Genomic DNA, 21,949 nt, shown 5'->3' on the forward strand with positions numbered 1-21,949 from the left:
TCTACTTGCCTGATATCAGGAGGAGAGCTTGGAAAAAGGGAAAGAAAAAAAAACCGAACACTAATAACTAGGATTTTTTACTTCAGTTTTGCAAACAGTACCTGAGGGCAGGTAGTTCAGAGTCTCAGATAAAAGGACGGTGATGCTTACTCTCTGTTTGTTGGTGTGAATCTTGATCAGCAGCTCCTGAGCCTTTCTCTGTTTCTCCTTTTCTTGCTCTTCTTTCTTCAGGTGCAGGGGCGGTGACACCGTAATACATACCTCCTGCACTGACAGGTTCTGGCTTTCTCCTTGTCTCTTCCCCTCCCTGGAAAGTGAGCAAACATCAAGATCTAATACAATAAGGAAATTGCTGTAGTACAGACCTCACTCCCTTTTTTGCCAATCCTAAGAGAATGACCTCTAGAAAGCTGCTGATTACTTAACTTAGCCTTCCTAGAGAACAGCCCACATTTCAATACATTTCAATAAATCTTCTCGCATTAGAAGATTTAGGATATTAGGGCTGCCTAAGTAAATAAATGGCATCCCTACAAGTCACATCTCTGTGGCAACCCAAGCTCAGCAGAAGCAAAGAGCAACCCTCTGCAGAATTCTTAGCCAACAGTGCACTTTATTCTCCCACAGGAGAGGAAGTCTATTAAGCGATAGACGTTCAGCATAGACTATTCTAGGCTGGCCAGCATTTTCATTGCAATTTCACGCATTTTCTTCAGTGCACTGGTTTTCATGCTGTATTAAACACTGATCAGGCTGGATGTGGCCACAGAGTTGATGGAGAGAATGCACAGCGGTGCAAGCATACTCCTACTTTTGTGATTGCGTGTACCTACTGGTAATGGCTGAAGGGAGTCTAACATCTTTAGCCCATCTTCTAATGAGAGATTCTGCCACTGAAGTCAGTAACAAAGGAGCAAAAGGTTTGGGGAAGAGTTTGGAGACAGGAATAGAAAATGTTTCCTTTGGGACCACCGCTCCTCTTACGTTTACCAAAAGGAGCTAATAAGAGAAGTTGTTCTTCCCTATGGTGCCTTCCATGCCCCTCTCTCCCTCTTACATTCTCCGTGCTTCTGCCATGGTTTGCCTCTTCTCAGCCATTTCCTTTCGCAGCTTCACCATTTCCCTCTGGATCTCCTCCTCCTCCACCTTGGCCTTCAGGGCCTTCCTTCTGTCCTCCTCCTGTATTTGGAGCTTGGCCTCAGACAGAATGGATTTCTTCAGGGACTTTTCTTGCCTCTGCAGCTCTAACGCCTTCTGACGCCTCAGTCGATTTTCTTTCACCTGGGAAGGAAGAAATCAGCAAAAGTCAATGCAGGTGCCAAAAGCTGAAGAATTTGAGGTTCATTGTAGATTGACAGGGTGGGAAGCACGCAACCCTATCTGTAGCTGTCACTGACTGGACTGGTGCTGTTCTCTGACCAGCAAAAAACACCAGTTAGGAGAGCGGGGTTAAACCAAGATTATGTGGTGGGAGCAAACTCAGAGCTGAGGGTCTGGTGGCTTTTCCAGTCAGTCTTCAGAAAGGGGGAAAACTTGAAACGATGAAATAGTGGAAGTTCACCTTAACAGTGAAAGCTTCCCATGCAAGCTACTGTGAAACGCTAACATGCAAGTGGAAAAAATAACTTTTCAGTTAAACCTTGGAGAAGTATCCTAGGGTATTTGCCTGCAAGTCAGGGATTATTGCAGGCTGGGAGAGAACACTGGGAAAGTATCACTGAGCTTAATCTAATCCTATAATCCTCTATCTTACTTCTTTAACTGTGCTGTGCTGCCCTGCCTGCACACCTGCTTGTGTCTGAGCTCCATGGTTATTCGTGGATCTGCAAGTTTTTGTCTTCCTTCCGTGTCTTCAAGCCTAAGGTCTTCCAGTATCCTGCAGTTCACAACTTCGCTCTGCAAAAGATGCTGTAGGTATTCTTGGGCAGAAGAACTTTCCAATTCATGTTCCAGAGAGCTGCACAAGTCTGAAATGAGGAACTCAGTTCATCTCAAGATAGCCTGAAATGAATAAACCCCTGTCTTGGATCACGAAGCCTAACATAATTAAAGGGATCACTTTCCCAGCCTGTGAATGCATTTCTGATGAAAGCAGACACAGTGACTGCACTCCATTTATCCCCAAAGAGTCTTAATCAGTTTCCCATTGAACACAGTAGAGCAGCAACGACATTTTGTCCATTTTTTACTGCCTTGCCTCTGAGCATCTCAAATTGTTGTATAAATTTGACAGGCCTCACACATACCCAAAAGCAACAGAAATAAAATCTCTTTTACAAAGGGAGACATCAGATGTTTGTGCAGCCCAATAGCGAGCCGCTGTCAGAGCTGGGGAAGAAAAATCTTCATCTGTACTCGTTTCACCTGAGCCCACCCTCCTGGCCTCAGAGACACATAGCTGTCAGCCCAACAGCCCATCTCCCTTCCCCAGCACGTGCTCAGAAAGGGAGCCAAGAACCGCTTTGCTGTGCTCTCACCATCAAACCGCTCGTACTTCGGAACGGCTGTAGAAGGATTTTCCGGGAGGACAGAGCCAACTTCGCCTTCTCCATCGCTCATCAGCTCCAGTTGCAGTTTGGACTTCATCCAGCTACTGAGCAGCTCTCGGGCTATCACAAGGAAAGAGACTGATGATGACTTTACTAGCTTTAAAAATATATGCCTAAGCGTAAGCTAGCATGACTCTGTCTCTGGGATGGTTATATCACATGCAGGAAACACATTCTAAAATGACTGAAAGCTGATCTGCAACATAAAATGGACTAGGGATAATAATTCTCATCTTCCTAATCTACAAAAGAACAGGAAGAGAAGGTGGCAATTTTTTTTTCCCTGTCACATATGTCACAAATGAATTCTTTTCCACCTAATTTTTTCTACAAGATTCTTTGGACATTGAGACCACTCTTGATTATAAAAACATTTATCAAGGAGACAGAATTCATAGGAAGCTATTCATAACTCAGATAGCTTTTAAATGTTTCACCACTGCACTTGCAGACACTTAAGATATTTTCCACATGTACAGCCAGGGTTGTCATATGTTCAATACAAAAAGAAGCAGTTTGGACAAATGTTTGCTTCAAGCATACAGGTTAACCTTTGCAAGTACCACAGCTCCAGTAACTACTAGATTAAAAATCTGCCATGGGGCAAGCTTCAGCAGGGACTACCTGCAGTCAGAAGATGTAACTACAGGAATTCACCCACGATGGATTTGCTACTACTCAGTGAGATAAATGCCTAATACACAACTGGGTATAAAGTCCTTCTGTGGACTTATTTGCAAATTCTCCATACTCTTCTGCAGAAAAATACAAAAAACTCCTTCTTTAGAGCTCCTACTCAAGAGCAGGGACAGCTAATGTGGCTGCTGCCTCAACTGCGCACCAGGCCTCACTGCGTGGGTGGCCAGGCTGTTCCTGAAGCAGAACACTGCAAACTGCATCAGGAGCAGCCCTACAAGAAGCTGAGGCATCCATGCAGCAAGGATGGGCAAAGACCGGGGATCTCGTCAGCCACTGCGGGGCTGTAAGCCTTTAGACAGGACAAACGGCTGCTCAAATCTCTAGTTCTAACACAAAATGAAGATATTCCCAGTGAGTCCTGATATTTCTAAGGCAGTAAAGCCTTTCTAAACTTCTTTAAAATGGGTTGCTGTTTTCTTTTTTTTTTTAAGAAAACGTAGATTTGATGTTTATTGTCCTTCAAATCACTTTTGTTCTCTATAATCTCAGCTCAGGAACAAGAAAATATATCTGATATAAAAAATAAGAGAGAAAAACTGCTTATCACTTGGGAACGGAGTTACTTTTTTGACTGAAATGTGAGCTCTTCATAACTGGAATAAATGAGTTCTAGCACTTCTCTTATCCATACCTTTCCTTGCAAAATGGAATATGTGCAGATAATGCCATTAAATACTCTAATAATGGACTTCCAGATAAAACACTTTCATTTGTGCTTGTAACAATCCCGAGGGATTGGCAAATACAAAAAGGGAAACACTAGCAGAAAAGGCCAAACAAAAATAATAAGGAATCATGAGGAAAGCAAGCAACTCCTCCAGCAACTGCAAAGACAGCTCCTTTTGAGCCACTATGCTGCATAATATATTCCGACAGTGCACGGTAAGCAGATATGTGTACTCTGTGCTATTAGTTGAACTGCTGTTGCTTACAAGTTAAAAAGCTGACCTCTTGTTTTGAAGAGGATGCACTTGGGAGATTTGTCTTCATTTCTTTCTGTACAGCTCAGTGTTGAGTTTTAAAAGAACGATTCACTCTGGTTTTAAAATCCTATCTCCTACACTGCAGATGTACTTCTTGCATGGATAGGAAATCAAATTATTTTTTAAAATGTTTTAGTTTTACTTTCAAATTTCAGTAAGTACTTGTGGCTGCAGGCATTACAAAGAGAATATTTAGTTAGTTAATTGGCAAGGAAAACTTTGCATGAGAATCAAAGGAAAACCACAAAATTATTCATAGATGTGAAAGTTACACAGGGCCACTCCATTTTCACATCTGTCCTGCTGTCAAAAATCTGTCAGGTAATTTCATCCAGTTTCCTGATGCCCAGCAACTTGTATTTGACCAGATCTTCAAAGACAGTATTCATCCTTGTCTTGACCTGAAACTTCCAGGAGACAGGGAGTTCATCATTCTCTCAGGTATGCTAATTAAGATCTACCCTGAACTCCACCAAATTTTCTTTTATGCCTTTGTCCCTTAGATGAAAGGCTCCAATCTGTCTTGCTATGAACTGTTTCTTTTGGTCTGCCACTTTGTAACAGCCTGTTCAGACCAGAACCACAGTGCTGGATCAAGAAGAGTTCATTTAGGCAGCTTGTGGCAAGCAGTATTTCATCTCACCTTCCTTACAGGCCTCATCATGATCTTGCAGCTGTTCCACAGTTTCCAACCTCGTCACAGGACCACAAAGCCCTTGTGGGTACCTCGGCTCTTGAAGGGAAAAAGCTTCAGAGATGGCATACTCAGAGGCTTGCTCCACTCTCTTTAAAGAAAGAAAAACATTTCTAATGTTTGATGTATATTCATTCTCAAATTTCCTACATCCAGGTCTCTCCTCGAGAGAGGACAAACATCAGTGGGGCTGTCACACAAGACAGTACGGCTGTTATAAGAAATAGATTTCTTTCGAAACATTTCTCCAAATGCTTCTGACTGACTGGAGAAATTTCACTTAGAAATGATTAAGTAATGAGCATTCATTTGGCAATTACTGCCAATCATAGTGATTGGAGAACATGCTGGGAGAATGCAAACACCCAGCCCCTGGGGGCTGAACAGAGACTTGCTGAGTTAGTCCCCTGCAACCACCAAGTAAGAAAGCTGGTATCAGCGTTTTGTCACAAACAGGCTGGCCAGCATGTCCAAAGGATTTTCTGCCCCATATTCATTTCTCCGAGAAGCAGACAGTCCTGACTCGTCACCGGGGTTTCACACGTAACACCCGCACCCCAGACAGGGCGTACAACTGTGGAGCATCTTCCCTCGGTGGCAGGGCAACCAGAGCGAGCTGCAGCCGGAGACACAGCAGCTGGGCGATGAGGAGGCACACACTGACTCCCACCTGCCGCAGGGAGCAGGTTTGGGCTGGGAGGACAGAGGTACCTAAGGCAACCCAGCAGCGAGCCCCGTGCTGGACCCACGACTCTGGGGCACAACCAGGGGCACCGCGCTCCCGAGCCAGCTGCGAGAGGGGCTCGCTGCACCTTCGCCCAGCGCTCTCAGCGCCAACCCCCGGCTGGAAGACAAGCACAAAATTCCGATCACAAGGCACAAAAATAAAATAAAACAGCCTTTCGCCGCGCACAGACCTGCGGGCGGGCCGGGGCGGTGAGGCGCCGCCAGCTCCAGAGCCGCGACATGGCCGCCCGCCGCCCGGCGTGCACCGCGAGGGGGGAGAGGAGGGCGAGCGGCGGCGGCCGCCCTTCCTCTTCCTTCTCCTCCTCCTTCTCCTCTTCCTCCTCCTCCTCCTTCTCCTCTTCGTCCTCCTTCTGCTCGGGCCCGGGATGCGGCTGAAGCTGTGCGGGGTGGGCGGCGGGCGGCTGGGGATGCTGGCGGGGCTGGGCCGGAGCGGGGCGGGCGCCCTGCCGCTGCCCGGCTGCCTGCTGTACACGCGGTGCGGCTCCGCGCCGCACCTCACCTGCGACACCCTCGGGGAGGTCGCCGGGGTCCCCCCTGTGGCCCAGCTCACCCTGTCCTCCATGTGAGTACCTTGCGGGGGGAGATGGAGCTCAGGAGCCGCCGGTTTTCCTCGGCGGTTTGGTTTTTGTTGGCGTAATTTACCTGTTTTTGTGTCCGGGTGCAGGGCGGAGCTCCACGAGGTGCTGGAAGAGTACAAGGAAGGAGCTGCGAAGTTTGTAGGTAAAGTGTAACGGGGGATGTTTGTGTAACGGGGGGTGTTTGTGTAACGGGGGTGTTGGTGTGTGCCTTGGGAGAGGGAGCGCGGGCGGGTGCCACGGGTGCGTATTTAGGCAGCGAGTAGGTGCAGAGGGTTTCCACATTCAGGTGTTTTCTTACCCAAAGCGGCACTAACGAGGGCTTAAAATTGTATTTTGGCAGTAGCGTGACCAGAAATCCTTTAAACAGTACAAAAATACGTAGTTTTGCTTTGCTTCGCTTTACCAGCCCCTAACCATCTTCTTGAGGGTGCTTCAGCACTGACTACGCTGAGCTTAAATCAAAAGTTGAGACCAGACCTGGGACGGGTGTTAGTGTGGCCTGACGCTGCTGCAAGTGAATCTTGCAAAGTGAGATTTCTGACCTCTTCTAAGAGAAAACTAGAAATTGCCCTGAAAGCAGCCTTTCCCATACAGCTGTCTAAATAATTCCCTTTGAATATCTATCTGCTCAGCCTGGCTTTTTTTTTATTATCATAAAGCAGTTGGTTTCATCTGACCCATCAAGAAGTCTTAATTCAGTGTGAGAAATAATTAAAGAGGAAAAAAAAATCTTTAAAATCTTCATCCAGTGTGAAGAAGGGGCAAAGCACCCCTCCCATCAAATCAGTCTTATCTGGTGGACACTTGTGGCTGCAATCTATTCCTGTCCTGAGAGGATGTTAGGGGAGCAACCTATGGTGGATTTGCAAGAGCTTTGAGGAGCTAAACAAGCAGCGGGAGAAGATAATTTTCCCCCTGTCCTTCATTCCTGTTGGTTTAGCAGTCAGGCTGTACTTGCTTCCTGTTCTTGTCTTCTGTTTTTCCACGTTGCATGGTCAGTTTTAAGAACACATGCAACTATCCATAAGTTGCGTATAAAACAAGCAATGATGCCACAGTCCTCAGCTACTGCACCAAGCTTTTGTAGTCTTTGTCAGTCCCTGTACTCCATTCTTGTAGCACAAATGAAGCCTTTACCTTGGCGCTAAGGATGTGCGAAGCCACAGGTCCTGTGTTCATCGCAGTCTTGTTTTTCCCCTGGCTGACATTACAGATGGGTAAAGGCCTGACCACATGCGGTATGTAACCGAGATCGCTGTTGGTGTGCTTGGGTGGGGAAGGAACCTGAGCGTGCTGTGAATGTAAAATTGGTATTTTGCATGAATATCTGTATTCAGAGTTAGTATTTCTGTCTGAGCAGGTAGCTCAGAGAAATGGAGGATGATCAGCCAGGTCAACAAACTTCTCTGGGATGCTCTGTTTGTCTAGGTGTCTCAGGCTATAGTGGGTATATGGTAAATCCCATGATGTGGTAGAGTGTCTGTTTAATGTTTGTAATGTATGGACATTTCTTAACATAGAAATCTATTGGACTGTGCAAGAAAAATAACTTCTGAGTTGTTAATAGTTTTAATCAGACCTGAGGTATGTTTATGAATGTTTAGTATGTTTCAATTGCACATAAATTGTTAAAAATTAAACAAACAAACCAAAAAAAAACAACTTAAGGAGTTTTGTCCTATGTACTGAGACCTTTTTTTAAAAAAAACAAAACACTAACATTCTGGACATTGATTTCAGTCATTACACAGGCAAAGCTATGGCTTGGATTTCCAAAGGAAGTTTGCATGCAGCTCCTGATAAACATTGATTACATTGCGTCAACTTACTCCATCAAGAAAAATTGAAAATCCCTTCTACCTGAAACTTCTTGGAAGCTTTACTAAGTTCAGTGCCTATCCTTGAAGAGAAAACTGTGGCGTTACTGTCTTAACTTACTCATGACATTTGAAAACTCTGGTTTGGCAGAGATGATAAATCTCATGTCTGTAGCTGATCTGTTTTCTCACAATATGTTGTCCTTCCTTTTAAAATTCTAGGCTTCAGGCTGTTGCTCTCTTTAGATTGTGTCAGCTGAGTGGTCAAGTGAATCAGTTACTGTGTCTGGTGAATTTCAGTAGCAGGAGTATTAATTGAGAAAAAACACATATAAACCTCAGTGGGGCTACGTAGCTTGCAGAACTGATGGGTGTTATTTCATGGTTTGTGCTGATGCTGTGCTCTCTTCTCTTTAGTCAGTAAAGCTGGGGAAAAAGTTGTCTGTCTTTGGTGCTGAGACATCAACTGAGCAGTGGTTTCTTAGCCAGTCCTGCAGAAGAACTTCAGGGGAGGATTTGTGTGATTATTTGTGGGAAGATACCCTATTCCCTTTTGAAAATTCACAAAACGTGCCTCTGTTTTAGCTTTGTTTTGGTTCATGAAGCTCTACTCTGTTGCTATGTTGCCAGGTATGCCAGACACGGCGATGTACTGCTCCCTTCATGACCCAGTCACTCCTTGTCCATCTGGCTACAACACTAACAAGGTACAGTAATTGTGAAGACTTGAAAGAGTTCACTTCAGGTTCTCAAACAAGAGCTGCCCGTCTGTCCTCCTTACCTGGGTGGGTGTGCCTAGAGTGCTACAGGGTGATATTCATACACTATAGAAAAATAACTTTCTGCACTAAGAAGAATGTCACTTACCTGCTCGTACCTCCAACTAAATAAAGCTGGATGGTTTTTTTACTTGGCAGTGTAAGAACAGCTCCTGAGTAGTTAAGTGGTGATTCAGATTGGAAGGAGAGCTCTGGACTCTCGTGCTGTTGCGGTTAACATGGCAGTAAAAGAGAATACGTGCATTCTGGCTTACGTGCTGAACAAGCTTAAAGTGATGCCATTGATAAGCAGTAAACCTGAAACCCTGTCTTTGGTTATAGTCTGCTACAGGCCCACAAAGGGGAAGAACTTAGCATTTCTGCAGGAAGACATCTCAGGCCTAGCCTTGTGGGCCTTTGCCAATTCCAGCCTACAGGTGTGTGTATTCCCCACACAGTCCACATACTGCCTGGTGTCTGCTACAGTTTTGGCCTGGAAGGGCTGCTCCTGGCACCTGCTTAGATGTGGTCAGTACCAAGGCCTGCTTGGGTACGATAACAGGTCTTTGAATGAGAGAGGATAACCTCTGCCAGACAGGGGTTTTTTTGCACTATCTTGCTAGGAACCAGGCTGAGTCTTGTCCCTCTGCAGGAGAGGAATTGCCTGAAGCTCATTTCACTGCTGTGCAGCTGTGATGTTAGAGCAGCCTTCTGGGTGCTGCGGGGTTGAATTATTTTTTTTTTTCTCTTGGAGGCTGGTGCAGACTTTCATCACCTAGTTACAAGGCCAGTGAGTTGTCTTTCTGCAGCTGGATCTGTGCTGACAAGTACTTCTGAAAGCTCTTTGAAAGCAATGGACAGAAAGCTCTGCTAGATTCTGTGCCAGAAAGCCTGGCACAGGCTGGATTTAAATAATCATGGTGTAGTGTTCTTTATCAGGTCTCTAAGCCACCTAGGGCTTTAGCAGCATGGCTACTTTATTTATTAAAGCTTTTTTTTTTTTCATGGACAGCAGTATGAAGGCAACCAGACTTTATTATACTTCGTGTCCTTGCTCTGCAGATACTAATTGTGGTCTCCCTCTTTTGAAGTTGCTTTTTTAATGGGGAATTTACCAAAAAATTATATTACTTAAGAGACTTCTGTCTGTCTCTGTTACCAAGATAGCGAGGCCAAAAGTAATTAGGCGAGATAGATGAATGGACAGACCTTTTCACATTTAAAAAACAATAAGGGGGTTGCAGGTAAAAATAACCAGCTTCTAAAGAACTCAAGCCCAATACGTAACCTACTTTAATGCCTCTTTAAAGTTTTACAGCAGCAGAGTCAAAAGTCTGAAAACAACATAACGAAAGGAACTGTCAAGTTGCACTCCGGGTTAGTCATTGATTCCACAGAATAGGACGAAATATGGTGGATTGTTGCAGTGGTTCCAATAGCGCTGTGTGGACTTGAACATTTGGTGGATTAAATGTTGACATCTGCTAGCCCAGATGCGTTCATATGCCTTAACTTCTCTGTGCAGGTGCTTTGTCTGGCTTTAAAATCTTTTATGAGGGCAATATGGAGTAGTGATGGAAAATGAGGGCCAGTGTGCACATGGAACAGACACTACAATCCAAAAGAGTGCCTGCCATTTCTTATGTTTTTTTGGTTTGAAATCTCTATTTCTTTTGCATTTGATATTTCAGTCCCTTAAGCGGCTGAATTTGAGACCTAAAATAACATTGGATTCTAAGATTAAATTGCCTTACAGGTGTTTGTGTTCTTCCCAGTGTGTCTGTGCACTTGGAAGAGGAAATAAATTCTGCTGCTGCATTTTGTATAGTGTACAGAAAAACTAGTGAGTTGTATTTCCCATTACAGCCTTTGCTGCTCTTCGTGGGATGAAAACATAAGTTTGATGGCAATTAAATCTTTTCTTCTTTCTCATTTTTTTTTCCCAATTCTGCCACTGATTTTGGTGTTGATAGGCCAGCCCAGTTGCTCTGTTTCAGAGACTTCCAAACACATTGAGAAGTTGCTGTGCTGAGTATGTGTGATGGTTTCACCAAAGAGTATCCTTGAAATCCTGCCTTGGTCGCTTATCTTGTTCATTCATTGTGCCGAGGGCAGCTGATTACCTGAGCCATGCTCCTGGGGAGTTTATGTAGTGTCGTTCAAGCATCTGATGTGTCACCAAGTTAACAGGTCCGTTAATCTTTGCACGAACCTTCATCCCTATTTTTTCTTGGCAGACAGTGTCTGTGTGGGGTACCGCGGGGCGCATGGAAATAACAGCTTCCAGGTTCATGGACATTCAGCGGGCTATCCAGCCAGACTGGTTCCAGTGCATCTCTGACGGAGACACCATTTCTGGGGAAGTTAGTAGGAAAAGGGCCAAGAAGTCTGTGGATAGGTCGCTTTCCTTCCTGGACATATGCCTTCAGCTGCTGGAGAAATCACCGGTAAGGTCCCCAAGATGTCATACATATAAATACCTGATTTGAGATATGTATATATATATGTGTGTATATATATGTGTATCAGAACAGTAGGTTTTCCTTCTACCATTTTCTTTTCATAATAACATGTAGTGAATTTCTTTCACTTAACCCTCATGCTATGTTTGCACGGGCAAAGTAGGATTTTTCTCATTCAGATTGAGACAACTCATCTTTTTGCTCTGCAGTCCCTTCATTTCCATGTGAAGGAGGACTTGCCAGGATTTGCCAGTGCTATTCTGTATTTTTTCCAGGAGGCTTGAAACTAACTTCCCTTTTGGTGAAAGGGAACAAATCATCCAAGTTTGTATTACAAAAGAAAGTGCTTGCAGGAGCTGATACTGGCATCCTCTGAAAGGCAATCAAGTGTGAGCTCTGGTGTCTGACAGCCAGGACAAGGACACCTGCTTTGTATTCTCCTCTGACACATGTAGTGCTGAGGGGATGTCTGCAAAAAGCTGGTGTACAGAAATGATCTGTGGTTGTAAGGTGGAAAAAAGGCACTAAAATTCTCAGTCAGTCAGTGTCAAGGCCAGGAACAGAACATTGTCTCTCTTAATCCCATTTCTACCTTGGATTTCACAGTGCTGTGTTAGGGACTTGTCTTACGTGGGATGAAATGCTGTTGGTTTTCCAAGTTCTGGGAATGTGGGGTTTAAGTAGCAGGCATCTGGAGTCTGGGCTGTAGGATCTTGCTTGTCTTTGGCAGAGCTCTAACACTTGTAGCTTTCTTCTGGGCCAGGAACTACAAGGAAGTGTAATGTTTGGGGCAATTGAAGGTGGAGATATCTTGGAAGAGAGGATCAGATCAGCCAGGGAGACTGCCAAGCGACCTGTGGGTGGCTTTCTGCTAGATGGCTTCCAGGGATCTGCCATGGCCAAGGAGACCAAGTTGAAACTGATAGCTTCTGTCACAGCAGAGCTGCCAGAGGATAAACCAAGGTAAGTTGTGTGGGTGACATCCCAAGAAGTCCGTCTGTCCTTTTATGAGGAGCATCTACAGGCTGCTTTGCAGTACTGCTGTAGGAAACAGTCACGGCCTTGCACAGCACTGTGTGTATGGGCCGGGCTACATCTATTCCACCACTGTCTTCAGACTTCAACCCTTGTTTCAATTCTCGGTTATAACTGGCACCAAGCTGTGCTTACACTGTGGATTTTAATATTCCCCACATTCTGAGAACAATCAAAATTGAGTTCAAGTCTTTTATTTTCTTCAGGCCAAACTATAGGTAGGGTATGTCTGGGCTGTTCGCATTTGGCCTCTGAGGACGTAGTTTACTGGAAGTTCAGCTAGAACAAAAAATTATCAACCCTTTCGACAGGGGCACCTTCTCAGAAAAAATCTCAGTGAGCCTGTGAATTACCAGAGCTGGTACAGCCTGGCCAACCAGAATTGCATTCCCTGCTTGGCTTGGCATAACGTGGGGACTGTAGCGTCTTCTGCGTTGTTGGTTCTGCCCATCTGATCCATGCCAGAATCAGGATGGAAGTGGCACTGTTCCTGACTCTTACAGATGATTTACAGTAACTAAAGGCTTCCAGAAAACGTGTGCTAATATTTGCTAGGTGGTTCAGAGGTGGAGGAGTTACGATTGGGTTGAGCTTGCTGGCTTTTGTATGCGTTCTGGGTTGCTCTTACTACTTCTGTTGCTCCTGCCCTTGTATGGGTGCTTTTTTCATCGTTTCCCAAAGAGAATGACTCAGGCCCTGCTGTCTTTCTGTAGCTGTGCTGCCCTCTGCTAGCTGAGCATTGCTCTTACCTGCCGGTGTTCAAAGGGAAGTAAAATGCAAACGTGTGCCCGGTACTGCAGCTTGTTCATGCTTAGCGGTGCCTGGGGTTTGAATTTTCCTGACAATTAGGAGGCTTGCTGTGTTGTTGCCATCTTGTCTGGTTGAGCTGCTTAAAAAGATCCCCTGCGAGCATTAGAGTCCAATCTGCTCAGCTAACCTCCGTGGCTACCAGAGCATCTGCCTCATCTGTCAGATGGTTTGCTCGTCTGGTTAAGACAAGCGTTCCTGACCTCTTTGCAGGAAGAAAGCTGGTGTGCCTTAGGGGGTCTTGTAAATACCTCAAGTGAATTTCAGACAGTCCTGCTTGCTTGAATCACCCTTGCCATTCTGGCTGGAGAAGCTGTTTTGCAGCTGTGTTTTCCATCCTGATATGAAACTCTCTAGAAGGCAAACATTTCCTCTGCTTCACCTGGGAAGGAACGGCTTTTTGTGTTGGAGAAATGATCTTAAGAATTTAATCTTTAGGGTCCTTTCACATACAGCAGTCTCCTGGTCAAAGTTTTCCTTCTCAATAGGGGCAGAACCCTTGCAAGAACAAACTTTTGTCCTTAGCTGTTCAAAGGTAAGTTTTAGCAAGGGTTTTGGTCACGTATGCTGAGCTAGTATTTTAACTATTGAGTGTCATTTTCTTCCTTTCACAAGAGCCCAAACCAGAAGACACTCATGCAGTAAATTTTTTCCCATCCATATTCTGTGCTCATCAAATTAATCCAAGTACTTAGAGAAATTACTAAAAACAGCACCTTGTGACTTCATTTGTTGGCCCCTGTGTATTTTCCTAATTATCTGTTTAGATCACTGCCCTACATTAGCTTTTACTGCTGTCAGCCCAGCCATGCACCTGCAGGAGAGCAGGCACTGCTCTGTTCCCCTCTGCTTCACCAACGCCTCGGGGAAGCTACCAGCTAAATTTGGCTAACAGCAGGATCTCCATTACCACTGATGGCAATCCAGCTGGGCTCTTCCTGGCTCTTAATGCCATATCCCTGTTACAGCCCAGGTTTGGGGGTAAATCATTTGTTTTAGAGAATCGGAGACGTTATTTGTAGAATAAAGTGTGCATCAGTGAGGGTGAAAAGGTATGCTGGAGTAGGCAGAGTATAGAGAGGAAGAAGGAAAAAAAGCAAGGAACTTCTTTCCATTTCCACTGATGCTTCTCGTTAGCATATTCTCTTCCAGGTAGTTCGAGTGCCTGGAGAACTGTCTGTCACCCAAAGGACTTGTGTCTTTGACCAGCCATCTACTGCTGCTCCTGATGGAGTCTTTTTAGACTGCCTCCTGAGCAGTTACTAAACAAACGGGTCCATATATCTGGTAACTTGTAGTTACTTAGGGCAGATACATGACTAAGGAAAATACCTGTGCCTAAAGGCATAGCTTTTAGGTGAATTTTGAATTTAAGTGTATTTATGTGGTTGTGAAAGGACCCAAATCACTTCAGACATGATGGATGCTTCCTTCTGCTCGGGATATTCTAGGCTTGTCTTTGTGCATCTCTTACAGAATCATCCATGGCGTGGGCAAACCAGATGAGGTGCTCGAGTGCATTGAAAGGGGCGTGGACATCTTTGAGAGCTTCTTTCCCTTCCAAGTGACGGAGCGGGGCTGTGCCTTGGTTTTTGGCTATGATTACCATCCAGAGCCTGAAGCAGCAGGTAGGCTGTTTCCCTATCAGCCAGTACTGTGGCAAGCATAATTCATGTTTTGGAGGAGTCTGCGTTTGAGGGTTTTGGCCTTAAGTGCAGCAACCACAGGAAAACCTGGAATTTAGTTGTCAAATATTGCTCTTGAAGGTGGGATGTTGTGGTGTGAAACCTCTGAGGGGAACTTAAGGTCTCAGCCTATGACCTGAATGCCTGATTAGCCAAAATGTGCTTAATGATTTCAGAAACACCTACTGAACAGAGGTTTATATAGGCTTAACTGTGTTTATCTGCCCTCACTAGAACTGTTTGACACCATTGACAAATTTTCTGTTGGTGTTAGCAGTAAAGGCTGGACCTATTTATGTGATGTTCTATGATACTTGACCTTTATATTTAACCGAATATGTGCTTGTTTTAAAAATAAAGTCCCTTCTCCTTTCTAGCTGACCAAAGTTAGGGATCCTGTTTCTTTGGGCAGCTTCCCTCTCAGCTCTTGCATTCATCAGTCATATCAGAACAAAAACAAGATGTTCATAACTCATTACCTCATTAAGCTTTGAGATAGGAGCATGTGTAGCAACCGCTAAAGCATCTATTAAACATGTTTTAAGCAGTCATCTTGTTTTGGACTTAGTAAATGTTTTTAACATAAAAAAAAATATTTTACATTTTTCCTCCTAGGTAGAACCTAGCTTCTTTTCATGCCTGGATAATTCAAAACCAGATGAATAGAACAGAACATCTCGTTTCTTTGTGCTTGCTCCTTTTTTTTTTTTTTTTTTTAAAACCCTTCTCTGTTTGTTGTTCTTTACCTCATCTCACCTTATTCTTAAACCAAAAGATTATGGTAGGGACGGCCTCTTTGTTCTGTTTGTGTAACACTCAGTAGGCATGGATTGTGCAAACAGTAATAATATTGATGTTTCCAGAAACATCTCCCACTCAAGAACAAGCCTAAAAATGCAAACCTACAAAATTATGGGGTGATTTTTTTTTTATTTTTAAGATAGACTGCTGAAAAGGAAGATGTATGGAATCTACATCTTCTGCATCGATCTGTCTGCATCAGTGCTATTAGCTTGTTTGATTTCAGTTGCTTAGGGGAAAAAAAAACAGCAACAAAAATAATCTAAATCTTTGAGACTGACAACATGGAAAGCAGAATGATTGAATGCAGATGAGTTGCCTGTCTATTCTAACAGAATCTCAATAAAATCAATTTGTTCAGGTGACTGCTTTCTATTGAGCACGCAGTTCAGACTGGAAATAATTTTGACATTTTATTAAGAATTCAGCTCAGTAGAGCAGCAAAAAAATGTGCTGTTATTTCAGCTCTAGCTCTTCATTAGATTTAATAGATCAGTTTTCACTTGTCCCTTGCTGTTTTAATCATCCAAAATTGTACTTGTATTAACTAACCTATGATAATTAAAGAAAAAGAGTTGCTTACTATGGGAGGGAGGTGGAAAGTTGTGGTAGGAGTTTTGATCTGGCAAGAGAGCAGCAGAAACATCTAATGTAGGGTTGCTACACGTCTGCCCTTTCTATCTGTTTATAAAGGGCTGTTGTCTTTTTATTTAAAACAGTTTTAAAACAAAATGGGGCCCAGGACCTGGAGAAAAATGGCGCTGAAGAAGACCAGGATGAAATCGCCAAAGCTGACCCAGAAATGACGCCATTTGAGATATTTCTGAAGGATAAAAGGTAAGTGGGTTTGTGAGGAGGGTACGTGCAGCTGTACCAGGAAATACCATGATTTTGTCCTCTGTATTTGATTGCATATGGTGGGATGGGAGGCTTCATAAAATGTGAAGCTGTTGAGGAAATTAAAGTACTTCTAAAACTTCTAAACACTGAACGGAGAGTGTCAGACAATCGTTCCAGACTGATACCTAGCAGCAGTGTATGGCTGAAAGCACTGCAATTTGCTTGATCTCAGGCCAGAGATTTTCTGACCGCTTATCCAGCAGATAAACTGTGGTCTTAGCAGTGTTGAAAGACAGTAGTTTGACAAAGGCTGTCTGAGGATCCTTTGGGTCTTCTGCATCTAACTAACTTGAGTCATTTTCAGATGCAAGATTTTATTTAAAGCAGTGGCAGAGCCTCTGCTTTGTGACTCAGCTGGAGTGCCTGTAGAGTGAGATACCTACAATTCTGGGATATTTCACAAAAACTTTGGCCTGCCCTTTCTTCTTTTTCACATCTGCTGCTAGGCTGAGCATTCATTTGTTGATTGCTCCACTTTCTCCTCATTTTGTGAGAATAGTGCATCTCGGAGTAGAGGGGAATACTGCTCTGTGAATATCAGAATTGGTAAATCCTTGTTTTTGATAGCTTCCTCCTCTGTGGACTGATAGCTAGTGAGGTGAGTCTTGTGCTGCAGCTCTTCTGTCAGGGAAGGCACAGATGAGGCTTCTCTCTGCTGTTAGTGGTGATGCAGTCAGAACTATCTTCTGACTCAAATGTGTGGCCTCTTGGCTCCATGATATGGTTTAGTGGAGCACTTGTTAGTGTTAGGTCAGAGGCTGGACTAGATGATCTTGGAGGTCTCTTCCAACCTAGATGATTTTGTGATTCTGTGTCTTAAAGCAACTAGATTCCGGCCCTCAAGGCTCAAGTCCCTTGCAAAGGCCATGTAATAACCGGATACTGTTTGCTACTTGAATGGGTCTTACCTTTGATGTTAATCCAACGTTGCTTCCTCCTCAGATACCAGGACGATTTTGGTCCTTTGCTGGAAGGCTGCACCTGTTACTGCTGTCAGAGGCATACTCGCGCCTACCTCCATCACCTCCTCGTGACCAATGAGCTGCTGGCTGGTGTCCTGCTCATGATGCACAACTTCCAGCACTACTTCAGCTTCTTCGGTGCCATACGGGATGCCTTAAAAGACAATAAACTGGATCAGCTGAAAAAGTTCGTCTTCAGTCAGGCACTTGAAGGCCCAGCAAATGCAAGGACAGGCCAGTGAGTTTGGAGAAGATAGAGGAGGTTGCAGCTTTCATCCTTTTCCAGTGGGACTGTGTAAACTGAACTGTTAGCGGGGTCACCTGGACCTGCTAGGTAGTAAAATGCCTACCTGCCTGGAGAGAATTTAAAGGAACGTTTGAAGATCTTGCATTTAGCTGGGAGAGAAAGATGTTATTCACACGTCCCTTTCAGTTAATTGGCTTGGTGCATTCTCAGGTTACAGGAGAGCTTGAGGCGTTCAGCACCTCACAGGACCAGTATGGATAGCTTTGTTTTCAGTAATTCGGCGGTGGTTTTCCATGTGGAAGAACTCCATATGGAAGCTCAGCAGCTGTTTGGGACTCGTGCCCCTCTCCCCCAGAAAATGCTGGTGGTGTGATTGTCCCATCATGCAGGTCCTTGATGGGAGATCCTGCCTCAGTCTAGTACGCGACTCCTTGTGGCTGCTGCCAGCATCGGTGTCCCTGAGAAGAACTGACTGGAAGTGCCGCTGTATTCAGTGGCACAAAGGGACTGGGCACATACCTCTGTCCCACTGCCTGCAGTGCAGAACGTTTTCTGGGCCAAGGGACCTTCTGCTTCAGCCTGGCCTGGAAAACCCCTGCCTCAGGAGTCCTAGTCTGTGGCATGAGAGCCATAAAGAAGAGCAAGTGTTTAATCCATGTCCTGCTGTAGACGTTTTGTGCATCCTTTCACCTGTATGGATTAAGGTGGCATCCCTGTAATAGTGTATGGATGATGACGAGTGTACCATTCCTTCCAACTGCCCTGGCACTGGCAAACAGCAGGCTATGCTAATGCCAGTGTGGGATAAGATGTGGAAGGGACATACCAAAAGAAAAGGCGTTTAGACAAGATTCCCGTTGCTCCTTATTTTAAAATACTGTGTTGTTAAGTCATGTTCCTTTTGTTAGTTCTTTTATGCCCCCTTACCTTGTAACTGTGGCTGTATGCATTTTATATGACAAAGCAACAATAAATTTTTTTATTCATCACACTGTTCCTCAAGGTGTGACAGAGATGGTGTACCAGAGAGTTTGAGTGCAGTAGTGGAGGTAATGTCTCCTGAGAACATGAACTAGCAGCCCAACAGAGGACAATGATCCATCTAGGGGTAGGGTACTGTCACTGAGCAGGGTCTGTATCAGTTACTTCAGAAGAAGCCAAAATAGACCTGGAAGTATTAAAGACACTTACTGCTTCCTCTTCCTGAAAGTACTCTAGCAGCTGAATTAAGCTTATAAAAATACTACAGTTGAAGTTGCTGGCCTTAAAGCAATTCAGGATAAATGTGCAGTTTGCTGCTCTTCACCCTTTCTTTAATGCTTTAAGATTACTTTATTAATTTATTTATTAACTTACTACTTTTTTTTAAGATTACTTCTTAAAGAACACTTCAAGATCTTGCATTAGAATGGCTTTACCACAGCACACAAGGAGTCGTCAGCTTTGCCCGTCAGCATTGCCTGTGCATCCCTGTTTCCTGTGACAGATAACAAACACAATGGTGTCAGAGTACCTTTCACCAATCAAGCCTTACTGACTGTGTTGCACTATTTCTGTTCAACAAGTTCCTAAAGAAATGGTGCAAAGACTGCGCAACTGCTGTCTTGAAACAGTCTATAGGGAATAGTTTAGCCACAGAAACTACATAAGCAAGGATGTTAGTCCTGTGTTTTCAGTAAGTACTTTATTACTCTTGATACAGCACAGGGAACTTGGAAAAGGCTTCATGTTGGGAAATTCAACGTGAGGTAGGAGGTCTGTCATCTAGAATCCATCTATCTTAGAGGGCAGAGAGTTCTAATGAAAGAAAAATGTTTTATATCTCTTTCAAGAGGATTGCAGAAGAACGATAATATTGTTTTTGATCAAAGGTATGTGTCGCGGTGCTTGTTTTCTGCAGTGCCAGTTTTCACAGTGTTGCATGTGTCAGTGCAAAACATTATTGGAGGGGACTGAGTTTTTAAACTTCTCATTCACTCACACTCTTGTATCCACATACACAAAATCGCCAAGATACTTGACTGCCCAGCATTCGTGGACCAAAATGCCTGTGTCCAGGAGGTCTGTCAGGTATGCTCTGCAAGGTACCGAAGACAAGGGATGCCAGCTATTGTGTCCTTGTGTTACCTGCGTTGTTCTTAGGTTGTTTGTCTGATGGCTGGTTTTGGAAGTGTCACTATGTACCCTTTGGGAGCTATCCGTGATTGGTCTCCTCATCCTGTTTCACCTATGTGGCTTAACTAGGATTTATTCATTTTCCTTTGTTCCCAAACCTGACTGTCCTGAGAAGATGCATGCAAAGGTACTGGGATTTTAGTGACCTGCTAATTTAAGTGCTAACAACATGCCATTCTTAACAACCCTCCTGGTCTTCCTTCTTACCTTCCAGTCTTTCTGTACTGCTGTGTGAGTGTGAATGAACACGAACGAGTTTTTCCATTTTGGTTCTCTGCTTAGTTTTTGTGTGTGTGCTGTGTGTACAAGAGCTGCATAGAGTGAACAATTTCATATTGGGCAAAATTTCATTTAGTCAACTACATCCACTCATTATCTAACAAACAGTAATGCACTGCACTAACTCTGCAATAAACTTGATACATTATATTTACACAGGTTGTCATTCTATCAGCACTCCTAATAAACATTGTAAAAAAAATCTCTGTGAATTTAGAAAGTTTTTGGTTCTGTTTCCAAGCAGAGACCTATTTTCTTTCAAAAATTTTCTTTCTTGTCCTAACATGTAGTTTTCTTACCCACCTTTCCCAGAGAAGCAAAAATTGAAAGAAGTATGGAGTGGAAAATTTTCTGTGCTAAATTACCTTTATGTAGCGCAGAAAACTCTACAAAAACACCATTGTCTGCCTTCCATCCACAAATGGCAGAACACAAAAGAGCAGGGACAAATACAAGAGAGAGTGTGTTACAGAAACATTATACAGTAGAACATCTTTTCCTTATCATCTTCTACTGTAGTCTTCTCCTAGATAAAGAAAAATGTTCATGCTCCTGTGTTTCTGATGAGAATAATTGGCAGGGCCATGCGTTACTGTGCCTTTCCGACCACTTCATCGGTATTCTGCTCAGTAACTTACTTCTTTCAGAGCTATTTTAATATTGCAGACCCTCCAGCAGTTTCAAAGGTATGCTTTAAAATGTATTGAGGAAAAATAAATCAGATTGGTCTGTCCAAAAAAGGCTTTCTCTGTTCCTTCAGGTATGGCATTTCTTCCCCTGTACATTCACCCCCTCCATCCAGTGAATTGCTGTGACACAGGGTCCCTGACAGGTTGTATCAAGCCTTGTCTGGCAGTTTCTAGGTCTGCTCTTCTGTGGCTCCACGGAGCTGCAGGAGCTGTTGAAGGCTGGAAGTGTTCCAGCAGGGTGTTCAATTTATTTCTAAGCCTCTTAGGCCCAGATGGCTTTCAGATCGTGGTGCTTTTATGCATAGAAAAGTTGGTTCCAGGTAAGTTGCAGAGGTGCTTTTAAGCATCAGGTAGCTTTTTTTTTTTTTTGGGTTCATAACCTGAGTTGACAGGCAAAGGGCTGTTTAAAAAAAATAGCCCTACTAAAATGCTTAAACCTTTCCCTCAGTAATCTCAGAGAATCTTCCTCTCCGACAGGGAAGGCATACACAAAATACATGATGGTTCAGGCCAGTTCAGTGGTCTTACAAACACTCTGGTATGAGCTACGTAATTCACTAGGGACTTCATCTCTTTTCTGGTAATGCAACATGCACTTCTTCAGTTTATTAAGGTCACAGAATCGTTTAGATTGGAAAGTCCAACCATTAACCTAGCAAACCTGGCTGTTCAAACACATTGCCATCCTTCCTTAAGCACTTTCTTTAGGCATGATTGGCCTTTCCAAACATGAGAATAAAGTTAAATCCCTTTGAGAAGCTGGATCTAGATGGCCAAGCTGGTGCTGGCATAAGAGTGGTTAACACCTTCCTGCAGCAAAATGTTCCTGTTGTTTCCCTGTGGATGGTGTGAGTGTGAATGCCGTCTGCCAGAGCACGCATTGCCCTCCCCTCCGGCACGCTGGCTGGGAAAGGCAATACCTTCCCTGCCTTGCAACGAGGTGATGATGAACTGCCTGGTTGTTTCTACATCTGTCCTCGGTTCGATTTAATTAAACTGGGGAGGGGAAGGTGCAGCACAGCGTGATGCCCTGTTATGCGTCCGACATGCCTTCTCTAGCTCCCGGCCTTGCTCGCTCCCCG

At 44.1% G+C, this 21,949-nt stretch overlaps 2 protein-coding genes across 6 annotated transcripts in view; one reads left to right on the forward strand and one right to left on the reverse strand.

The window, feature by feature from the left end:
* The window catches only part of CCDC191 (coiled-coil domain containing 191), a 20,284-nt gene extending 14,309 nt beyond the window's left edge, over nucleotides 1-5,975 (reverse strand). For 2 of the 3 annotated variants that reach the window (XM_080564040.1, XM_080564039.1), the window contains exons 1-6: nucleotides 5,843-5,975; nucleotides 4,875-5,016; nucleotides 2,478-2,609; nucleotides 1,789-1,967; nucleotides 1,058-1,281; nucleotides 151-307 (exon numbers count right to left, since the gene is read on the reverse strand). In XM_080564040.1, the coding sequence (XP_080420166.1) occupies nucleotides 151-307; nucleotides 1,058-1,281; nucleotides 1,789-1,967; nucleotides 2,478-2,609; nucleotides 4,875-5,016; nucleotides 5,843-5,893 (885 nt within the window). In that variant the 5' untranslated portion in view covers nucleotides 5,894-5,975. Of the gene's footprint in view, nucleotides 1-150; nucleotides 308-1,057; nucleotides 1,282-1,788; nucleotides 1,968-2,477; nucleotides 2,610-4,874; nucleotides 5,017-5,842 lie in introns of those variants that run through there. The other variant, XM_080564041.1, reaches the window with a different exon arrangement.
* A 62-nt stretch (nucleotides 5,976-6,037) lies between these two features.
* QTRT2 (queuine tRNA-ribosyltransferase accessory subunit 2) lies at nucleotides 6,038-18,710 on the forward strand (the record flags this gene model as incomplete). 3 transcript variants are annotated; one of them, XM_080564153.1, is made up of 9 exons in its annotated part: nucleotides 6,158-6,234; nucleotides 6,337-6,392; nucleotides 7,370-7,488; nucleotides 8,698-8,774; nucleotides 11,063-11,272; nucleotides 12,051-12,250; nucleotides 14,606-14,757; nucleotides 16,335-16,452; nucleotides 17,458-18,710. In XM_080564153.1, 7 exons carry the CDS (start codon nucleotides 7,401-7,403, stop codon nucleotides 17,717-17,719), a joined length of 1,107 nt encoding a protein of 368 aa, XP_080420279.1. In that variant the 3' UTR covers nucleotides 17,720-18,710. The 3 variants fall into 3 exon arrangements, with proteins under 3 accessions (XP_080420278.1, XP_080420279.1, XP_080420280.1); XM_080564154.1 differs by having other exon boundaries at nucleotides 6,209-6,234; nucleotides 6,337-6,388; XM_080564152.1 differs by lacking the exon at nucleotides 7,370-7,488 and having other exon boundaries at nucleotides 6,038-6,234.
* Nucleotides 18,711-21,949: the final 3,239 nt, after the last annotated feature.

The sequence above is a fragment of the Anser brachyrhynchus genome (genome assembly GCF_964034855.1).
Source record: "Anser brachyrhynchus genome assembly, chromosome: 1".
In the NCBI taxonomy this organism is placed as follows: domain Eukaryota; kingdom Metazoa; phylum Chordata; class Aves; order Anseriformes; family Anatidae; genus Anser; species Anser brachyrhynchus.